This window comes from Mustela lutreola, chromosome 11, assembly GCF_030435805.1.
Source record: "Mustela lutreola isolate mMusLut2 chromosome 11, mMusLut2.pri, whole genome shotgun sequence".
Classification (NCBI taxonomy): domain Eukaryota; kingdom Metazoa; phylum Chordata; class Mammalia; order Carnivora; family Mustelidae; genus Mustela; species Mustela lutreola.
The window spans coordinates 92551606-92573287 of record NC_081300.1 but is presented as its reverse complement, the minus strand read 5'-3'; the positions used below and the strand labels follow the sequence as shown (position 1 = coordinate 92573287).

The window sequence follows — 21682 nt, the reverse complement described above, 5'->3', positions numbered from 1 at the left end:
TGCCTGGCAGTGATGCCAGCCGGACTTGGTAGCTAACAGGCCTACCCAGTGGCTCCTTGTGCTCCTATGACTGTCGGGCTGGAGCAGCAGCCAGAGGCGGGGTGGGGGAGGGGGCACCCATTGTTGCCGATACTGGGCCATCTCCATGCTGTGGGCTCCAGGGGGGAGCGATCCGACTCAACTCCGGACCCGGAGGAGAGCTGGATGATGCCAGCACCCAGTACTGACTGGAGCCCCCCCTCCCCCGCACTTCACCCCACTACCCCCCTGCTGCAAGCCTGGCACATGCAGAAGCAGAAGCAGGGCTCAGGAAGCAGACTTCCTGGGTTCAAACACTAGCTCCATTGCTCTCAGCTGTGTGATTTGGGGAAAGTTACTCAATCTCTCTGAGCCCCAGTGTGCCGTTTGTAAATCCGGAACAATAATGTGCCTCTCCCATAAGAGTATTAAATGTAAGGTGATCACACGTTCCTGTTTGCCTAGGACAGACCTTAGCCAATCCCTGTGACCCTGCCGGAATAATGAAAAGCTCCCCTTTTTGCTCATAATATGTCCCGGTTTGGATGATAAACGAGGCTAAAGCTTAGCACAGCTCCTGGATCAACATGCCCCCAGGGCACATCTTCAGCAGGTTTTGCTGAGCACCTGTTCCGTATCAGTGCCTGTAGTGAGCGCTTACATGCCCCAACAACACAGTGAGATCAGCACATTCATTGGCTCTGGCCATCCTCCTGGAAACCTTGGAAGGTAGGGACTATTATTAGCCCCGTTGTACAAATGGGGAAACTGAGTCTCAGCAAACTAAAGCCTGAGGTCACATAGCTGGTAGGGGTAGACCTGATTTGCACCCAGATGTAGTGGTTTTGCTTTCGGCCCATTCATTCAGTCCCCTCCTTCAGCTCCAGCCATGGGGGAAAGCCACACCATCACCACCCCTCAAGACGGGGTACAGAAAACCCACCTGCTCTCGGGCTGGGCAGGTGACAGATACGAGCAGTGTGTGAGGTGTTCGGCTGTGGGATTAGCTTTGGTAAACTGGCATGAGCCGCCTCGAACAGAGATGTTCAAGGTCAGATTTTAAAAGCGTGGTGTCTGCCAGTTTGCAGCCTTGGCAATCCCCAGCAGTCATTCCAGAAATGCTCATTACATGCCTACTCTGTACCAGGCACTTCCTAAAAGCTGGGGATCCTAGCATGAGCTAGAACTGGGCCCTGCCTTCACCGACTTCATGTCAGGGAAATGGCCAAGAAACTGTGGCTGTGGCATTTCCTGAGTATTACAGGCTTTCCACGATGATTTCATTCTGCTTAATCTTCACAGCAACTTAGGAGGAAGTTTCTATCATCCCCATTTTACAGACAACAAAACTGAGGCACAGAGCTTAAGTGACTTGCCCAGATCACATACCAGGAAGTGGCAGAGCTGGGATTTGAACCCAGGAAGTCCTGCTCAAGAGCCTGTGCTCTTACCTATGAGGCTATTCTGCCAGCTTTCTCCCTATCTCCTACTTTGTGGCACCCTCTCCCCATTGTCCACACCCACTAGTGCTATACCCAGAGCTCACCCTTCACAGGTGAGGTCTCAGTTAATCCCCCCAAAACCCCACGAACAGGGACTGCAAACAGTCCCACTGAACAGATAGGGAAACTGAGGCCACAAAGATGCATGGCTTTGGGATTAGTACTATGAGAGAGGATACCAGGAGCCTAGAGATGGGAACACCTGCCCAGCCCTAGCATAGGACATTGGACAGAGTATGTCTGGGCCCCAGGAATTTGGGGTCTTGCTCATATTAACAATCCCAGTTTAATTACTACCCCAGGAAAACTCCCTTCCCCCATGGTGTCTCACTCAAGCCTCATTCAAGCCCAGGAGGCGGGGGTCCAGACAGATCCTGTGTTCCCCATTTTATGGATGGAAAAACTGAGGTCTCCAAAATGAGTGTGGGCCCAGAACTCAGGCCCCCTTTCCCCAGCTTCTCTTTCTCTCCCATCCTTGTTCTGGAACATTTCCTTCCATGCTAAGAACAACAGTCCAGCCTTGATGCAGAAATCACTGTGCACCAGGCTAGAACCATGTTTAAGTCTTACCACTCTGTGAAGCAGGTACTGTTATCGCCTTTGACAGATGAGGAAAATGAGGATCAGAGAGGTTAAGGAACTTGCCTAAAGTCACACAGCTGGGAAGTAACATGGCCAGGCTCCAAACCCCGTTTGCCTGATTCTACCATTCTTCCCAGCATACTTCATTTCCCTCCTCTGTCTTTGGAAGAGGAAGCACACAGGAGGACTGATGGGCAGGACAGATGCCAGGGGCTGTGCCTGTGACAGCTGAGCGTCAGGCCCTCCCAAGGCCCTTCATGCTGTTGCCTTTTCTGTCGCAGGGACTGAAGCCCATGGATTCCAACGGCTTGGCAGATCCCTACGTGAAGCTGCATCTCCTGCCGGGAGCCAGCAAGGTACCATATGGCCTGGACCTCTCAGCAGACTGGGCACATGGGCCCTGGCAGGCACCCAAGGTTCCCAGATCAGAGCCTAAAATAGCCCCCCTAACTGGCCCCAAACGCCCCTCCTTCCTGAGTGGCAAAGTCCTTGCAAGGGGTATGGGGTAGACCACGAATTATTCCCCTTCGAGGGGCAGGTGCTCTGCCCATGTCTCCAGCCAAGAAATGGGGGCTGCAGGGAGCTGCCGAAGTCCAGGAGAGAAGCAGAAGCCCCAATTAGGCCATCCGCCTGCTCAGATACCTTCAGTGGCTCCCCAGTGCTGACCGTGTCTCACCTCCCCCACCCACTTTATGTCCCATCCAAATGCTTCTCCTCTCCAAAGAGAAATGAATAACTCTCTCCAGGCTCTAGTGCTAAGCACCTGAGAAAATGTTTGTTACGGAGCAAAGGCGCTCTGCTGCCCCGCCCGCCTCTCTCTCCCCAGCCAGCTCGCTCACCTCCGTATCTCTACCTTGCTCTGGGGAAGGACAGTGGAGTTAATTCTCCTCTTTTTGGACGGACCCACTCAGAGCACATGGCTAGAAATGAAAGGGTGCTTTCTTGAATTTTATTTTCTGCTTTGTTGTGTTAATTTGACATGCATGTCCCCCAAACAAGGGTGACTATACACTTGGTTGCATGATCTTAGGAGAATGGCCATTAAAAATCTATGCAAGTAGGAAATGCCCCATGACACAAAGAGGACACACTTGTATGCATTCACATACACACTGTCTCTCCCTTTTTCTTTCTTTGGATCAAGAAAGGAGAGGCCCTTTCATGGACATAGCCAAACTGTGAAGTGTTTGGCCGCTATTCATTCTGACCCGCCAGTGACATTTGCTTCTCCTCAACACTCTCTTCTTTGCTCACACCCAAATCCAAACTGGCTTTGCCAAAGTGTCCAGTGAGTCATTTACATGTTAGTATGAATTAGATTTGCTACCAGGCCACCTCTTCTGGATATAGTGCCTTGTTAGTTGTCTTTCTTAGAGTAAAATGAAAACCTTGTCCGCTAAGGACTTTTAAGCATGGAGGATGCTATTTGGGGAGACAGAATAAACCATTTCAGTATGTCCCAGAAATTGTTTTTTCACTGCCTATAAGTGGGTGACTCTTTATTTCTGCCTTTCTGACCTATAAATCACTTTTTTCCCCCTCATGCTTTCTAATCTTAATGGAAAGTTCAAAGAGAGGACCCTGCACATGGAGGGAGGGGTGGCCCAGTGCCCATTACTGATGACGGCTATAGCAGCATGGGATATGCCCTCCACTCACTGAGAGCATACATGGGAGCAACTGGGCCCCCAGACACTTGTAAGGGGAGCAGACTCCTACATCACCCACCCACCTACCCCAAGTCAACCCAAAGGATGGGGCTGCAGGGCTGGCTTCCCACCAAGGCAGGTGTCTGTCTATCTCTCTGGGCTCTAGTCCAACAAGCTTCGTACGAAAACTCTGAGGAACACCCGGAACCCCGTCTGGAATGAGACCCTTGTCTATCACGGCATCACAGACGACGACATGCAGAGGAAGACGCTCAGGTACCTGCACGTGGTTGGGGAGGGGACTGAGGCTGGGGAAATGGAGAAGAGGGGCCAGAGGCCACTCTTGAAAATATATCTGCAAAGTTTCTTTCTTTTTTACCTCTACAAAAACAACATATGTTTCTGGTAGAGACTTTTGAAAATACAGATAAAACTCTTAACATCATAGTGTCTGGACGTTCAGGTCATATGTGTATTTATGTGTGTGTGTGTGTGTGTGTGTGTGTATTTACAATGTGTACAAACGTTTCTTATAAAATTAAGTGTTCTAAACACAGATGGTTCTAATAATTAATCAGCCTCTTTTAACACTATATTGATGCCATTTAATATTCTTTATATTCTTCTCCAGTGTTCTGTTAAATTGCATTTTTAATTATGCAGGTAATAAGCAAATACATGTTTCTTGTGAATAAAAACATACAGAGAAGGCAAAGCTCCTTTTAAATGTTAGACCCCAGGGTGCGTAGGTGATTCAGTCAGTTAAGCATCTGCCTTTGGCTCAAGTCACAATCCCAGGATCCTGGGATCGAGCCCCCAATCAGTGGATCCCTGCTCAATGGGGAGTCTGCTTCTCCCTCTCCCCTGCTCACTCACTCTCCTGCTCTCTCTCTTTCCCCTGCCTGCTTGCTGCCTCTCTCAAATAAATAAAAGCAGCCTTTGTTAAAATTAAAAAAAAAAATGTCAGTCCCCTCCACCAGCCTGGGTCCACTCTCTCCCTCTGTGAATGTGTGCCTATTCCTACTACTGCTTACAACCTAGAAAGTACCCTGCTGTATAGATCTGGAACTTGCCTTTTCCCTTAACATTGTATCTTAGAGTGATAGCTGTGGGAAGACATTTAGATCTGCCAAATATTTGACTGCTTCGGTGTGTTACACAGAATGATTTATCACAAATTTTAAAAAATGTTTTATCATTAAATATTACAACCGTACAGAAAAGTGTAAACATAATAAAACAAACATCCATAAACTCGGCACTCAGTCTTTTTTTAAAATTTAATTTAATTTAATTTTTTCAGTGTTTCCAAGATTCACTGTTTATGCACCACACCCAGGGCTCCATGCAGTCCATGCCCTCCTCAATACCCACCACCAGGCTCACCCATCCCCCCACCCCCTCCCTTCCAAAACTCTCAGTTTGTTTCTCAGAGTCCATAGTCTCTCATAGTTCGACTCCCCCTCCGATTTCCCCCAACTCACTTTTCCTTTCCTTCTCCTTACGTCCTCCATGTTACTCCTTATGCTCCACAAGTAAGTGAAACCACATGGTAATTGACTCTCTCAGCTTGACTTATTTCACTCAGCATAATCTCCTCCAGTCCCGCCCATGTTGCTACAAAAGTTGAGTATTCATCCTTTCTGATGGCTGCATAATATTCCATTGTATATACGGACCGCATTTTCTTTATCCATTCGTCTGCTGAAGGGCATCTTGGCTCTTTCCAGTTTGGTGATTATGGCCATGGCTTCTATGAACATTGGGATACAGATGATCCTTCTTTTCACTACATCTGTGTCTTTGGCGTAAATACCCAGTAGCAGCTCTTAGTCTTTAAGAAAATCTTAATATTTTGCTGTATGTTCTTCAGCTTTTAAAACTGATATCATTTTCAAGAAAGAAAGCATTGCAGATGTGGACCAAAGCTCCCGTCATATTCCCCCTGCCCATCCCTTCCTTTTCTTCGTCCCCTACTCAGGGCAAAACGCACACTGAATTGTATGGCCATCATTCCCAAGCATGCTTTAGACGTCAACTACATGATTATGTATCTAGAAACAATGATGGCATTGTCTGGAATGTTTTTAAATTTTTTTAAAGATTTATTTATTAGAGAGAGTGAGCAGCCAGGAGGGGCAGAGAGAGAGGGAGAATCTCAAGCGGACACCCCACTGAGCTGCAGAGCCCCACATGGGGCTCGATCTGTCCTGGGATCAAGAATCAGACTCTTGGGGTGCCTGCGAAGCCTCTGCCTTCACCTCAGGTCATGATCTCAGGGTCCTGGGATCGAGCCCCGCATCGGGCTCTCTGCTCAGTGCGGAACCTGCTTCCCCTCTCTCTCTGTCTGCCTCTCTGCCTATTTGTGATCTCTCTCTGTTAAGTAAATAAATAAAATCTTAAAAAAAAAAAAAAAGTCAGACACTTAACCCGACTGAGCCACCGAGGCGCCCCAGGCCTGTTTTAAATTTTACGTAAATGGTATCAGTTTCTTCAGCCACGATCTTGTGGAAGGACATCTAGGTTGTTCCCAGCTTCTCTCTTTTACAAAGTTGCAACGAGCATTCTTTACGCTTCCTTGTGTACATACTAGTGTCTCCTTAGGATAGAAGCCAAAAGGGAGTGTTTGTTGGATCATAGTGGATGTTTTTTTGTGTGTTGTTCTTTTACAAGTCATACAAACTGCTTTTCAAATTGGCTGTTCCACATCCATTCCCACCAGCTACACTATTATTTTAAGAAAGCATTTTTGGGGTGCCTGGGTGGCTCAGTGGGTTAAACCTCTGCCTTCGGCTTGGGTCATGATCTCAGGGTTCTGGGATCGAGCCCCCCATCAGGCTCTCTGCTCAGTGGGAAGCCTGCTTCTCCCTCTCTCTCTCTCTGCCTGCCTTTCTACCTACTTGTGATCTCTCTCTCTCTGTGTCAAATAAATAAAATCTTTAAAAGAAAGCATTTTTATTGAAGGGTAACAGCCACTTAGGAAAATGCACACATGAAAACTGTACAGATTGATGAGTTTTTACGCAGCACTCTGAGGTCTGGGAACAGAACATTCCCAGACTGCAGACACCCTGTCCCTGGTACTGTCCCTCTAGTGAGGAACTCCCCCCAAGGGTAATCACAACCCTGACACGTAAAGGACAATGAACTCAGTCTGGCTTTGTACTTTACATGAAGGGAATGGTACAGCGTGAATCTTTCCTGTCTTTTCACTTAATATTGTATTTGTGATACTTGCCCAAGTTGTGTGTGTAGTTGTAGATTGTTGATTCTTGTCAATCTTTATTTTTTTTAAGATTTATTCATTTATTTTAGAGAGAGAGAGAGAGCACACGGTGGGGTGAGGGGGTGAGGGGCAGAGGGTGAGGAAGAGAGAGAATCCCAAGCAGATGCCTGGCTGAGCACAGAGCCTGATGCAGGGCTCAATCCCACGTCCCCGAGATCATGACCTGAGCCAAAGTCAAGAGTCGGAGGCTCAGCCCACTGAGCCACCCAGTGTGCCCAATTTTCCACTCTTTAGTATCCCTTTGTGTGGCTGCACTAGTTTCCTTTACCTGTTCTACTATTAATGGACATTTGGTTGGTTTCCCTTTGGGGGCTATTATAGTAGTACTGCTAGGAACAGTCTAGTGACGTTGTATTACACGTGCTTTTCTTCGCAGGAGTGTAATGGGAGACTCCTAGTGTAGGTGTATGCTCGGCTTTTTAGAAACTGACAATTTTCCGTAGGGAATGTACGAGAGTCCCCATTCGTTCACAGCCTCATCAATACATTGTCGCTCCGGCAGTTCTGGTGGGTGTGTAGTGGTGTTGCGTTACAGTCTTGTCTTTCCCTGATGACCAATAACAACACTGTTTTCCATGTTATATTCTTATGGTTGTTTCATGATCTCTCTTAAGTATCCCCCATTATGGAATACATACGTTATTTGAAACAACAGTGATAAACGCCTTTGTAGTTAAGGATTTTTGCACTTCTTATGTCTTTGAGATAAATTCCTAGAACTGGCATTATTGGTTCAGAAATGATGATCCTTGGATGCCTGGGTGGCTCAGTGGGTTAAGCCTCTACTTTCAGCTCAGGTCATGATCTCAGGGTCCTGGGATCGAGTCCCACATTGGGCTCTCTGCTCAGCGGGGAGCCTGCTTCCTCCTCTCTCTCTGCCTGCCTCTCTGCCTACTTATGATCTCTCTCTGTCAAATAAATGAATAAAATCTTAAAAAAAAAAAAAAGATGATCCTTAAGTCTTTGGAGACATGTGGCCCTGCGGAGGGACGAGGTTGGTCACAGCCTCACCAGCCAAGCAGAGACAGCTTGTTTTCCCAGTCCTAACCAGTGTGGGGCCCAGCCATGAGGGTGCCCTGGCTCTCCAGCGCTTTGAACATTATTCAGCAAATTGATGAAGCAAGTCGATGGCCAAGGGGGAAGATACCCTTGGTCCCTACCTCCCGTGCCTCAGGGGGATGCATCCTTCCTCCCCTTTGGTGTCTGTCAGGATGAATTATCATGCCGTGACCGGTCCTTTTCACCTCCCGAGGGACCTTTCCGTGACCTGCCCTTTCTGTGTGTACTTCTTCCTACTCACTGCTATTCGGAGCAGATAACCAGGGACAATATAGTGTTTGAGGATTCACAGAGATCTGGATTCAAATCCTGGTTCTGCCTCTTACCAGGAAAAAATTATTCTACCTCTCTGGCCCCCAGTCTCCACTCTAAAGTGAGAAACTCACAGGTTTGCATGGAGAACACATTAAAGCAAGAGAGGCTGACAATATTCCTGGCCCAACTTTGCAGAAGATTATGTGTAGATGGCCATAAAGCATTCCTTAGCTGCCGGGGAACTATAAATCAAAACCGCAGTGAGATACTATTGCTGAAAGACCAACAAAAATCAAAGTTAGCAAGAAAGAAGAGCAGCCAGAACCAGCATGGCCTGCGTGGGGGTAAAATGGGTGGAAACACTCTGGAAAACTGGAAGTTTCTACTGAAGCTAAACATATGTGTAGGCTGGGACTCAGCATGTCCACCCCTAGGAAGATACACAGTAGAAATACATCCATGTGCATACAAAAGACTCAGACAGGAGTGTTCTCTGGAAGCTTTATTCATCATAGCTTAAAGCTAGAAATTGGCCCAAACCAAATGTCCTTCAGTAGCAGAAGTATTCTGGGATGGCTATACAATGGAATACTATACAGCCATGAAAAGGACACATTACTGTAGACACGGGTGATGCTCACCAATAATGCTGGGCAAAAGAAGCCAAGCATAAAGGAAGACATACCATCTGGTTTTATGTATATGAGGGCCCCAAACAAGATGATAGGAATCTTGCAGAAGCCAAGAGGGTGGTTTTCATTAAAGGAGGTCAAGACTAGGAGGGAGCATGGAGATCTTCCAGGAGCCAGAATGTTCTAGATCTTGATCTGGGTGGTGGTTCCGTCAGTGTATGCATATACAAAAGTTCAGTGGGCTATAAATTTAAGATGTGGGCACATTACTGCCTGGAAGTTACACTGCAATGAAGAAGAAACGTAAAGTAGCTGACCTAGTGCTCAAGAAGTAGGAGGGGCACCTGGGTGGCTCAGTGGGTTAAAGCCTCTGCCTTTGACTCAGGGCATGATCCCAGGGTCCTGGGATCGAGCCCCACATCGGGCTCTCTGCTCAGCAGAAGGCTTGCTACACCCACCCCCCACTACCTACCTCTCTGCCTACTTGTGATCTCTCTGTCAAAAAAAAAAAAAAGAAGAAGAAGTAGGAAATTGAAGTATTCCTATGCTCATTACCCATTCCCTGCCAGTTATCAATCATAAATCTTGATACATAGTATTTGCTCAATTGGGGCTCTGTGTTCTCTCCCCACCCCTGACGTCGATCGCAGGATCTCTGTCTGTGATGAGGACAAATTTGGCCATAACGAGTTTATCGGTGAGACCAGATTTTCACTCAAGAAACTGAAGCCCAACCAGAAGAAGAACTTTAATATCTGTCTGGAGCGGGTGATCCCGGTGAGCACCTTTGCCCGAGGGCGTGATGGGAGAGAAGGATTTGGGGGCTGGGGGGCCTTCCTCTGGGCCTGCAAAGGGGGTGATCTGCGGGGTGCCCGACAGTAGAGGTAGGAGGGAGATTTCGGATCAGAGTGTGGGGGTTGGCATCCCAGCTCTGCCTTTTACCAACCCTGTGTTGGCATCAGTTCTGACCTCGGAATCCTCCATGGTGAAACTGGGAAGGGCAGTGTGCTATAGCAGTGTGGCCTGCCTGGGTTCAAAGCCCAGCTCTGCCACTTCTCTGTTCCCTGGCCTTGGTCAAGAGTCTGAACTCTCCTGAGCCTCAGTTTTTCTTGTCTACAAAATGGGCTTTCTAACAGGACCTGCGCCAGAGGAGGATTGCATGAAAGATAGAATCAGGGAAGAACCTAGTGTCTAATAAGCACTCATGAATTAACTGTGTATTATCGTGGAAAATAACGCTGGCTGACCCACTTGCCGGTCATGAGTGCATAAAGCACCGCACAGAGCGACAGGAGACAAGGTCACGTACTGCTTAAGAGCACAGACTCTGGAGCCAGACTCCCTGGGTCTGGATCTCAGGCTCTGCCATGTATTATTTATTTAACCTCTTTTTTTAACCAAATTACTTATTTTATTATTTTATTTATTTATTTTATTTATATTTTACTTTATTTTAACCAAATTACTTAACCTCTCTAGGCCTTAATTTTCTCATCTGCAAAATGGAATCCTGTAGTAAGTACCAGCTTCATAAGGTCCTTTAAGGGTTAGTGTGCAATAGGAGCTATGACCCCTCGGTGTGGCACTCGCCTTTTCGGACAGAACAGGAACCACACTGAGGCTCTCCAGTAGGGCCATACCTCAGAATCAACTGGAGATTTTTATTTTTCTTTTTTAAAGTTTAATGTATTTTAATAACAAACTTACAGGAACAGTACAAGAGACAGACAACATTAAAAACATGTATTTGCAGGCAGGACAACTCAATTAGAAGAGTGTAGTGACGATGCATTCCGTCACTGGGAATGTATGACATTTTGTATGACAAAAATGCCACAAATTCCAATTAGCTGCCATCGATAGGAAATTTCCTTGTTTGAAAAACAAAAACAAACAAACAGAAAAACAAATGCTGGCATTGTCCAGAAAAAATGTAGCCGGTTTATTGATCATGGTTATAACGTTGAACCTGCCGAGAACTGTCCACACGTACTAACTTGCATTCATGCCTTAGGTCCCCACATTTGTTAAAAACTCACACGCAGATGAAGACAGAAACCTTGCCAATACCTGACTTCTGTCCCATTTTTCTGCTGGCAGTCATTACTTAGGTATCTTTTGACTCCAGGGAAGAAAAAATACTTCACTTTCAGAACTACCAATAACAGGAAGACTTTTTTTTTTTTTTTTTTTTTTTTTTTTAAGAATGGAACATTTTCCCTCCTAGTGGAGTCTCAAGGACGTTTCCACGTGTGCTGTATCCTCGCAGGATGTCTCTGGCACAGTCGTTACACGTTTGGCATGGAGACCACCCATGCTGGCGTCTTTATAAAGACCCCACAGGGAGGCCTCCCTAGCCTCCTGCAAAGCCCCCAGAGCTGCACTCTGGACACACAGATCAGTTTTGCAGTCCTGAGTACCTGCTCGCCCCAGATGCTGCAAAGGAAGTTTGTGCATCTTTGGATGCTCAGTGCATTTCTGAAAACGTCTGATTTCATAGCGCCAGGCCTATAACAATGAGGTTTTTCAGCCCTTGGGTAGAGGGTGCAGTCCGGTGGGCCGTGTGAGTCCTGGCCCTGGAGACCTACTCACTTCCCCTCCTTCCCCGTGGCTGCTGCTGCCAGAGCCCATAGCGTTGGGCACTGGAGTTAGAGAGCGAGAGATGGTGGCCCAGTGGCGGCAGCAAACCCAGTTCCCAACTCGAGGTTTTTAAACCAGAGCTTTACAGACTCAGATCTGTGGGGGTCTCCCTGGAGATCCTGACTTAGTGAGGTACAGTGGGACCCAGCCATCTATTTTCAGAGATAATCGAATCAGCCCTTTTACCTATGGGCCCCTTGAGGAGGGGCCCATAGGTTAAAGGGGGAGCGGGCAGCCAAGATCCCACCGCAAATCAGTGGCTGTGCTCTCAGGCACCAGCCAGAGCCTAGCCCTCCTGCAGTCACCAGGGTGCCTGCTCCCCTGGGCAGCGGGCCAGCTTCCCCGTGGGGACGCTATTGCGGGCAGGAGAGGAAATCCTGCGGCATCCTCCTACCAGATGGCCGGCCGGAGGATGGAGGATCTGTGTGCCACACCGTCTTTGTGTAGCACCAGCGAAGGAACAAGACACGACAAGGAAAATTGCAAGGAGCAATTTACACCAAGTGCCAGGCTCCAAATAAATCATTACGCACAATCCAAAGAGTGAGGTGTTTCCTCTAGGTCTTTTCCTGTGACAGCTGCTTCTTCCAGCCCCTTCTTCCATCCCTCACCCAGTGAGTACAGTTGGTCAGGACTGTGGCCAGGCCCCCATCTGGGTTTCCCCCATCTGGGTTTTTAGCTCCGGAGTTTGCCTTTTTTGCTGTGAGGGAATCAACCAGCCCCAGAGGCACGAAGGTGGCAGGACAGGCAGAGGCCTGGAGTAGCCACAGGACCCTCGTGATCTTTTGTTTTTTGCCCTTAACCATCCCTCTTCCAGTTACCCCCATGTGCCCCACCAAAGGCAGGGGCCTCATCAGTGCCCCCCGTCTCCTCTGGATCACAGTTTTCCTTATCCCTAAAGTGAGGAGGTTGGACTCAGCCGGGGGTTTTCACGTAGTGTTCCCCAGAGCGCTAGAATCCCACAAAAGGACCTTAGGAGCCACAGGGGAAGAAGTACCCGGTGGCTCAGACCCCAAGACCCCTGTGCCACTTCTACTGGAGCAGATAAAAGCTTACCTGTTTTGTGTATGGGGGGGGGGGGGGGTCCTGCCACTTACTGTGATCTTGGGCAAGTGGCTTAACCACTCTAATCCTCAGTGCCCTCCTCTGTAAAATGGGTTAGTAATATACCCTATATCATAGACTGGTGTGCATTCACATGGTCTGTCAAATGGTTAATGTTATGTAAGTTTTGTCTAAAAGGGGAAGATCTGGAGGGCCACAGAAGCTTGGAGGTCCCGCCCTCATGGGTCTGGATGCTGACGGAAGGGTGAGGGTTTTCTGGTCCTTCTTGTGCAGGGAGATGAGCCTCACAGACTCATGTTATCTTTCCTTTCTATTTCCTTCCTCTAAGATGAAGCGTGCTGGAACCACTGGGTCAGCCCGAGGCATGGCCCTTTATGAGGAGGAGGTGAGCACTAAGGGGGTATCGAAGCCACAGTCGGGGTCCACCATCTCTTTCCTCTCTTGCCTAGCGCCTTCTTTCTTTCTCCTAAAACCACTTGCCTGTCAGTTTACCACAAGAGGGGTACCCTTGTGCCCGAGGCATTAGAACACAAGACCCACGAGACCTGGAGCCCCCACCTTGCGTGGGCACCCCACCCCACATTCTCACCCCCAGGACACACCCTCGAGTTCCCCTGTTTGTTGGTGAAGCTCTGCTGGCAGTTCTGCAGGACCAGAGCGATGTCACTCTCCCTCTGTCCATGGGGACGTGGAGGCTGGGGTTGGACCACACCTCTGCACTCTTTGCCCAGGTCCCTCATGCAACCCCAGGGACTCTAACTGTGAGAAGGCTGGTTGACTGTGGCAAATCTGAGCTTGGAGTCAGACTGGAAGCAGGGTCTAGCCCCACTTATGGTCACTCAGGGCTCTGTCCATGTCTAAGTCAGAGTAAAGTTTCGACCCTAGTGTGCCTTGGATTTGCACCCATGTTGGTGAGCCCTGGAGACCAGAGGGTGTCTGCTGTCCGTGGTGCTGAGCATACTGGGGAGGGCCAGCTCTTCCTCCTCTCTACAGACTCCTCCCTAACACTAGCCATCCATCCAGTCGCCCGGCCTCCTCCCCTTCCTAGACTCATATACCCTCTTCTACTGCAGCAGGTGGAACGTATTGGTGACATAGAGGAACGTGGCAAGATCCTGGTGTCCCTCATGTACAGCACACAGCAGGGAGGCCTCATCGTGGGCATCATACGCTGCGTGCACCTGGCCGCCATGGACGCCAACGGCTACTCAGATCCATTCGTCAAGCTGTGAGTCACTGGGACTGTGAGTCGACCCCAGAGGGGGTCCTAGATCCTTGCAAAGGGAGAACTAGAGAGCTTCCCCAAGATGACTGAACACTGGGCCCAGAGAAGGAAATAAGCCTGTCCAAGGTCACACCTTGAGATGGTGCCCAGAACTGGCTAGAGTGTGAGTCTGGCATCTCAGACAGATTGGTGTGTCACTTGCCCATATGAGGAGTTTTGTGGCTCTGTGCCCTCCATTGGGACAAAGGCAGTTGGCAGCATTGCAGTGACCCCATTTGGAGCCCCCTTGAATCAGCAACTTGTCCCTCCAGCATTCCAGAGCCCCACCACCAAAGAAGCAATCCAGCTTTTTCCAGTGCAAATCTGGAAATGTTTAAAGAAAGGACCTTAGACTTTGAGTTATTCCCAGAAACTCCACCATGGGGAGTCAGAGAGTCGTGTTATCTGTTAGTACAGAGCCTCTGGAATGATGCCAAGATGGGGTTCAACAGACTAGGGCTTTGCTAGCGGCAATGCCTGAGGCAGGGAGACGGGAGAGCTGTTAGACCACCATGCGAGTCTGACTCACGTGAGCAGAGAGGAGAGACGGGCCAAGGGAAGCATCGTGGATGCAAGTTCAGCAAGGCCATCAAAGTCCTCAAGGTCCAAAGCAGCCATCAGACAAGGCCCATGTCTCCTAGAAACAGGAATCCCATAATATTCCTGCCAACTTTAGCCATCAGCCCAGAGTGGGGCCACAGCACAAACATGGCTAGGTTTCCAAGGGCAGCAGCTGAGACCTCGGTCAGCAGTGCTATAGCTGGAGGTCCGCGCAGCACATCCTCACAACCACCACTGAATCAGACATGGGTTCCACTCCTGTCTCTGCCAGCAGCCCGCTGTGTAACTGTAAGCAAGTTATCCTAACCTTGGATTCTTCCTGGGCACAGTGGAGACAGTAGTGCCACTTATGTCCAGGAATGGGGACAAGGCAAAAGGTTCAAATAAGATCTCATGTAGAAAGCAATTCTAAATGTTCCTGGTATAGTAATATTTGCCCTACTCTCAGTAGACTTCTGCATTGCCTTGTGGCAGCTAAAGGTGTGTTTCTATGGATATGATTGAAAGCTTGGGCTCTGGATCCAGACTGCCTGGGTTTGAACCTTAGAGCCCATAGTCCTCAGTATGCTCTAGCTGTATGACCTTTGGCTAGTGCCTTCACATCTCTGGGCCTCAATGTCCTCATCCGTAAAATGGGAATAGTAACATTGGTCATTAGGTTCTGCCCTCCAAGAAGCACACTCCAGGGCTAAATGAGATGTGCAGGAGATTTATTGGGGGGAAATGCCCGTGAAGAAAAATTGAGAGGGAGCCAGCGGAGGACCTTAGGGAAAGCAGGTGGGGTGGAGGAGGGGGCCGGAAGGATGGTTGGGCAGGAAGAATCTTAGATCGCAGTACAGTTCTGATGAAGTTACAGCCCAGGTGATGGGGAAGGCTTGAGCACAAAATGGCTCATTGCAGGAGCCCTGCATCTCCCGGCAGTGGGCCTGCCTGGTGGCCCTTGCTGGCCCCTGCTGACCCAGGTGCTGGCTGGGAGCCCAGGGCGAGCACTGCCACGGCGAGAACATTGGGGTAAATTCAGAGCCCAGCCACCTTGTCAGTCCATTTTGCCCCCCTGTGGCTGGAGGTCTGAGAGGAGCATTGTCATGGGGTCTGGTACACAGTAGGTGCTCATTAAACATCTGCCATTCTGGTTCTAAATCACTACCCTTCCTGTTCCTCCTCGTGGCAGAGAGCATTTGTTTATGTTCCCTCCAGCACTGCCACGGCGAGAACATTGGGGTAAATTCAGAGCCCAGCCACCTTGTCAGTCCATTTTGCCCCCCTGTGGCTGGAGGTCTGAGAGGAGCATTGTCATGGGGTCTGGTACACAGTAGGTGCTCATTAAACATCTGCCATTCTGGTTCTAAATCACTACCCTTCCTGTTCCTCCTCGTGGCAGAGAGCATTTGTTTATGTTCCCTCCAGCCCTCCCTCTCCTGGCCTCCCTCTCATAATAGAAGGCAGTGCTCCCTTTAAGGTCACGGCTAAAGAATTAGGCCAGGGTGGACTCTGCTTTGGATTTTCTTCAAATGAGGGTTTAGTGAACAGAAGAACCCATGAGTCGGGGATGAATTTGATTTCTAGGAGTAACTGGGTTTTGTTTCTCATATGGGCCAATAAAGAAAATTAGCTCATGGGCCACTGTCCGGCATCTGTTACATTCCAGCCACCGGCAAGCTGCTTTTCTTAAATAATTCTCCCTCCTACCCCCTTCTTCCATCCGCCCAATCACTGCGGAGGAAGGAACATTGCTGTGGTCACCCAGAAAACGGTTGCCCTGGTGACCATCATGGGAAAGCTAACAGGAGGCCATTAATCAGTCTAAGATTGAATTAAGATTTTTTAAAAGATTTTATTTATTTATTTGACACAGAGAGAGAGAGAGAGAGAGGTCACAAATAGGCAGAGAGACAGGAAGAGAGAGAGGAGGAAGCTCTCTGCTGAGCAGAGAGCCCGCTGCAGGGTTCGATCCCAGGACCCCGAGATCATGACCTGAGCCAAAGGCAGAGGCTTAACCCACTGAGCCACCCAGGCGCCCCTGAATTAAGATTTTTAAAATCAGAATTGCCCTTCATCTTTGCTCAGCACTTCATACTGTTCAGTCCCCGCTTTGTGTCCCTTCTTTAAAATTGTCCTCAAGGGGTGCCTGGGTGGCTCAGTCCATTAAGCATCTCTGCCTTTGGCTCAGGTCATGATCCCAGGATCCTGGGATAGAGCCTCACAGAGGGAATGGGGGTAGGGGGCAGCCTGCTCAGCAGGGAGCCTGTTTCTCCCTCTCCCTCTGCTGCTTCCCCTGCCTGTGTGCTCGCGTGCGCTCTCTCTCTCTCTCAAATAAGTAAATAATTAAAAATAAAACAAAATAATAAAATTGTCCTCAAGGGCAGTAGGAGGTATAGGCTTTCAGTTGTGGAATGAATGAGTCACAGGGGTGAAGGCACAGCAGAGGGAATATCATCAGTGGCTTTCCAGTAGTGTTGCGTGGTGACAGATGGTGACTACCCTTGTGGTGGGCACAGCAGAAGTGTAGACGTGTAGACTTGTCAAGTCACTGTGTGTATGCCTGAAACGAATGTAACACTGTCCACTATGCTTCAATAAAAATAAATAAATAAAATAAATTATCCTCAAAAGCAGTTTTGTCAGTGAAGGAAAAAAATGTTTGCCCTCTTTGCAGATTGGGAACCTGAGGCATGCTGAAGCTACACTTAGGTTCAAAGTTGCACAGCTAGTGACAGCTTTTTTTTTTTTTTTTTTGAAGATTTTATTTATTTATTTCATAGAGATCACAAATAGGCAGAGAGACAGGCAGAGAAATAAGAGGAAGCAGGCTCCCTGCTGAGCAGAGAGCCCCATGCGGGGCTTAATCCCAGGACCCTGGGATCATGACCTGAGCGGAAGGCAGAGGCTTAACCCACTGAGCCACCCAGACACCCCATAGTGACAGCTTTAATGAGAGTCCAAGTGTCCCAACAATTAGGAGCTTTTGGCCCATCTTACTTATTTGCCCAGAAAATACTGGTTGAGCACCTACTATGTGCCAGGCATTGTGCTTACACTGGGGAAGAGCTGTCTAGGCAGAGGAAATGGTATGTGCAAAGGCCCTGAGGTGGAAAGGAGAGTGAATGGGGAGTGAGGTGAGGTGAAGAGCGTAGCATAAGAGCAGGCTGGGCTAGAGCTTTAAAAGCCCCATCAAGGAATCTGAACTTTACCCTAAGGTCCAAGGGGAGCCACTGAATAGTTTTGAGGAGGACTGATTGTAATCAGATTTGCATCTTCTCCTTTCTGTGTTTACAGTCACTGTCTCCCCAGGACTTGGGGGCAGCCTAAGGGGTAATTGTGCCACTCTAGGAACCACCATCCAGACTTTCAATCTGACCCTTTGGGACTGAGTACTAGCTAAGAGGCGAGCGCTGGGTTGGTTCTGAGCTGTGTGACCTGGGGCACATGTCTCAACTTGTCTGGATGCTCAATTTACTTGCACATGAAATGGGGGGTTGTAGCCTTACCCACAAGGGTTTGTTGAGAATGAACTATCCCGCAGGTCCTAAGTGCTGTGCCTGGCAGCTCTGCTCTAATGCACATCGATGTTGTTAATGTCGACTCATGTCCTGATTTGTGCAGTGATTCTCCGGGCACGGGAGGGAGCCTTTGGGGTCAAGAGGCTGATCTTATTCATTAAGCTTCCTTCACAATAGCATCTCTGTCTCCCTCAGCTGGCTGAAACCGGACATGGGAAAGAAGGCCAAACACAAGACTCAAATAAAGAAGAAGACCTTGAACCCTGAGTTTAATGAGGTAAGGGCACCCCACTTTTGTCATGCTCTGGGATATTTCCCGTGTGCGAGGCAGGAACAAGCTCTGTACTAGAATGTCATGATTCACATCAATACAGTTTTCTGTTGCGGCGCCGGGGTGGCGTAGTCAGTTGAGCATCTCACTCTTGGTTTCAGCTCAGGTCACGATCTCATGGTTTTGGGATCGAGCCCTGCGTCAGCTCCCTGCTCAGTGCAGAGTCTGCTTCAGATTCTTTCTCCCTCTCTGTTGCCCCACCACCCCTCCCCATTCATGTTCTCTCTCTCAAAAATGAATAAATAAAAATAAAATATTTTTTAAAAAAGCTTTCTCTTATACACCCACTTGAATTATTTAAAGGATAGGTAATGAGTTCCTTGTCACCAGAGGGAATCAAACCTAAGACAAAAACCTACAGATTAGGCATGTCATAGGAAGAAGCTGCATTTGGAGACAGACTGAATGAAATCATGTCCAGGGTCTAGTAGTCTGTGGTCCTGAAATTTGAGGAAATAAATAGGGATAGTGATGCCTTTTACCGGTCACCCAGTTGGCACTGTCCTCTCTCTGTCCCTCACTCCCCATGTCCATCCTGGGTAGCAGGCCCTACTAAGACCCCTATCTACGTACTGTGCCTCTTCCGGTTGTCTCACTGTCACTTGTCAGGCATTTCACATCTGGACTATTGCAGTAGACTCCTGACTCACTTCCTTGTGTTTGGCCCATCCTCATATAAGCATGAGCTTTCTGAAGAATGAATCTGAATTTTTCTTCCCCATTGCTTAACCCAACAGTGGCTCCTTAACTTCTTAGTGTGACAGTCAAGCCCTTTCAAAGTCACATCCCACCCCTTCCCCAGCTCACCCTCCCCGCCTCAAGTCAACCTTACTTCACGCGGGTCCTTGGTACAGCTCTTAGCCTTTGCGCCTGCTGCTCCCTTTTCCTGGGCTTCCATCTCTCTCTCTCTCCCTCTCTGGAAGACTCTTAGTCATCCCTTAAGAGTCAGTGTGTTAAAACCCCTGCAGGGTTCACGTGTTCCTGCATGTCATGCTGTCCCCCTGGATTTCTGTTATTTGTTGGCAAGCGGTCAGATCCTAGGGGTCCAGAACTATCTGTTGAATGTAACGATCTGACGTCAGATCAGAGTCAGCATTGTTTTTTACCCAAATGTTGGAAAGTGGGCCAAGAAAACTACAATACAGTGTGCTTTGTGCTCATTTTGCTTTTGAAATGCATGTGCCCATATCCATGTGCATGGAGAATATTCTTTGTAAACAGAGCTCAGAGCATCACTGGCCAGTAGCTCAGTGCATCCTATCCCCAGGTCCCTCTTTCAGCTGGACCCCTCATGTCCCAACTCTGACTCCTGAATTTTGAGTAAGGAGCCAATGACTGCGGTCCTGTCTACCTGCTCCTGGAGTCTGAACAAGTCATTGAAGAAGAAATCTAAAGAGCCAGTAAGCCTCATTAGCAATAGAGAAGATAAGAAACAAGGCCAGACACCAGATCTCATCACAAACAGGCACAAAAATATTATAAAATGTTGGTACCCGGTGTTGGTGAGCCTGTGGGGAAATGTATGCATCATGGGTAAGAGACCAAACTGGTCCAACTTCCTAAAGGATGTTTGTCAAACTGTTGTCAAAATGTCCAAAATCCTTAACATTTTGTAATTTAAATACCATTTATTTGAGGAACAGGTAATATAGTCACATATCTGAAAATTCCAAAAGTACCAACGGATGTCCAGTCAACAGTCCCTCCTCCTTTCCCAGCCTCTATCGCCTACTTCTCTTCTTCTGAAGGAGCTCTACCATCCACTTCCAGGATGTATAAACATACTGGACAAACACGCATAGGGCCGGCTTTCTTACTGGCCACAAATGGCATTGTGGTGTACATCGCTGCTCTCTATCTTAGAACCTTACGAACTCAGAGATACGCGTCTCAGAATCTATCCTGAATAAGTTATCACGGATTTGCACAATGACGGAGTTGCAAGTGTGCCTTTCCTCTGATTATTAATGGTAGCGGAAAGTTGGAAACAACGTCAGTACTCCACTGTTGAGCATTATATTGAGGTTAGGGACAGGGACCTAAGCATTAAAGGAAACCAGAAAGATATTTGCTAACGCGCTAAACTGGTTTTTTACGACGTGTTATAAAACGGGAAAATAAGGCTCTCATAATGCAGCATGTTCATATTATACTTTACATAATATTCAAATGTTTCATGTAATATTCAAATTAATATTCATGTTGACTTGAAAACATACATTAATGTGGTCGCACATGGGAAATGTTGACAGTGGCTATTCTGGGGTAGTTAGATGACAGGCTTTGGGGGTTGGGTTTTATTTGATTTTATTTTAGCTTCCTCATTTGTTTTAACAATGAACATGAATGGAGGTGCCTGGGTGGTTCAGTGGGCTAAAGCCTCTGCCTTCGGTTCAGGTCATGATCCCAGGGTCCTGGGATCGAGCCCCACATCGGGCTCTCTGCTCGGCAGGGAGTCTGCTTCCTCCTCTCTCTCTGCCTGCCTCTCTGCCTACTTGTGATCTCTGTCTGTCAAATAAATTCTTAAAAATCTTAAAAGAAAAAACAAACAATGAACATGAAGGCATTTTACAGTTAGGCAGAAAAATGATGTAGAAAGTCTGGAAACCCAAGCCTCTGTTCTTCATGTCAGTCTCAGGGCCCTCGACTACCCTCAATCTCTAAATGATGGAGAGAGGGAAACCTACTTCTGAAGCGACCAGAAGGGAAGAACTGAATTCACGGCTATTTGCCTTCAAGGAAATCTGACCAGGAGCAGCTCTCTTAGAAAAACCCCACCAGCCAGTCCTGATTTTAGAGAGTTACTGAAATGGGAATCACGGGTTTTGAGAGTCTTTGTTATACAGAGTGTTTGTTGAAAGGGGATTGTCGGTCCTGGGGGTAAAGGATCCAGCAGGAGGTTCCCCTTGCTCCCAGGTGTTTGGTCCCTGAATCCCTAGGGCTCATCCCTTTAGCTTCTCATGCCCAAGGATCAGGACCCTCCCCCTCACCTGTCTTTCTCTGCTGCATCCAGGAGTTTTTCTATGACATCAAACATAGTGACCTGGCGAAGAAGTCCTTGGACATCTCGGTCTGGGACTATGACATCGGCAAGTCCAACGATTACATCGGTGAGTGCTCCCGACTCCCAGAGACAAGCTCCTCCTCCCCGGAGCGAAGAGCCTTGAGGATCCAGGCTTCTCTTAGAGGGTGCTGGGCTCTCCCTATCTTCTGGCGGCCGTTTCATCCAAACACCACCTCGGGACCCAGGGTACCAATCTGGGTCCAATTTGGGGATGCTTTTATAGGAAAGGGCTTACGAAGCTGGGTGACTGGGTCATGATTGGTTATTTGCTGAA

General features: G+C 48.3%; 1 protein-coding gene across 8 annotated transcripts in view; it reads left to right on the top strand.

The window, feature by feature from the left end:
* The window catches only part of RPH3A (rabphilin 3A), a 100177-nt gene that overhangs the window by 75684 nt on the left and 2811 nt on the right, over positions 1-21682 (top strand). For all 8 annotated transcript variants that reach the window (XM_059139441.1, XM_059139438.1, XM_059139437.1 and 5 more), the window contains 7 exons: positions 2384-2458; positions 3918-4027; positions 9634-9760; positions 13017-13073; positions 13762-13916; positions 18209-18290; positions 21358-21454. In XM_059139441.1, the coding sequence (XP_058995424.1) occupies positions 2384-2458; positions 3918-4027; positions 9634-9760; positions 13017-13073; positions 13762-13916; positions 18209-18290; positions 21358-21454 (703 nt within the window). The remainder of the gene's footprint in view (positions 1-2383; positions 2459-3917; positions 4028-9633; positions 9761-13016; positions 13074-13761; positions 13917-18208; positions 18291-21357; positions 21455-21682) is intronic.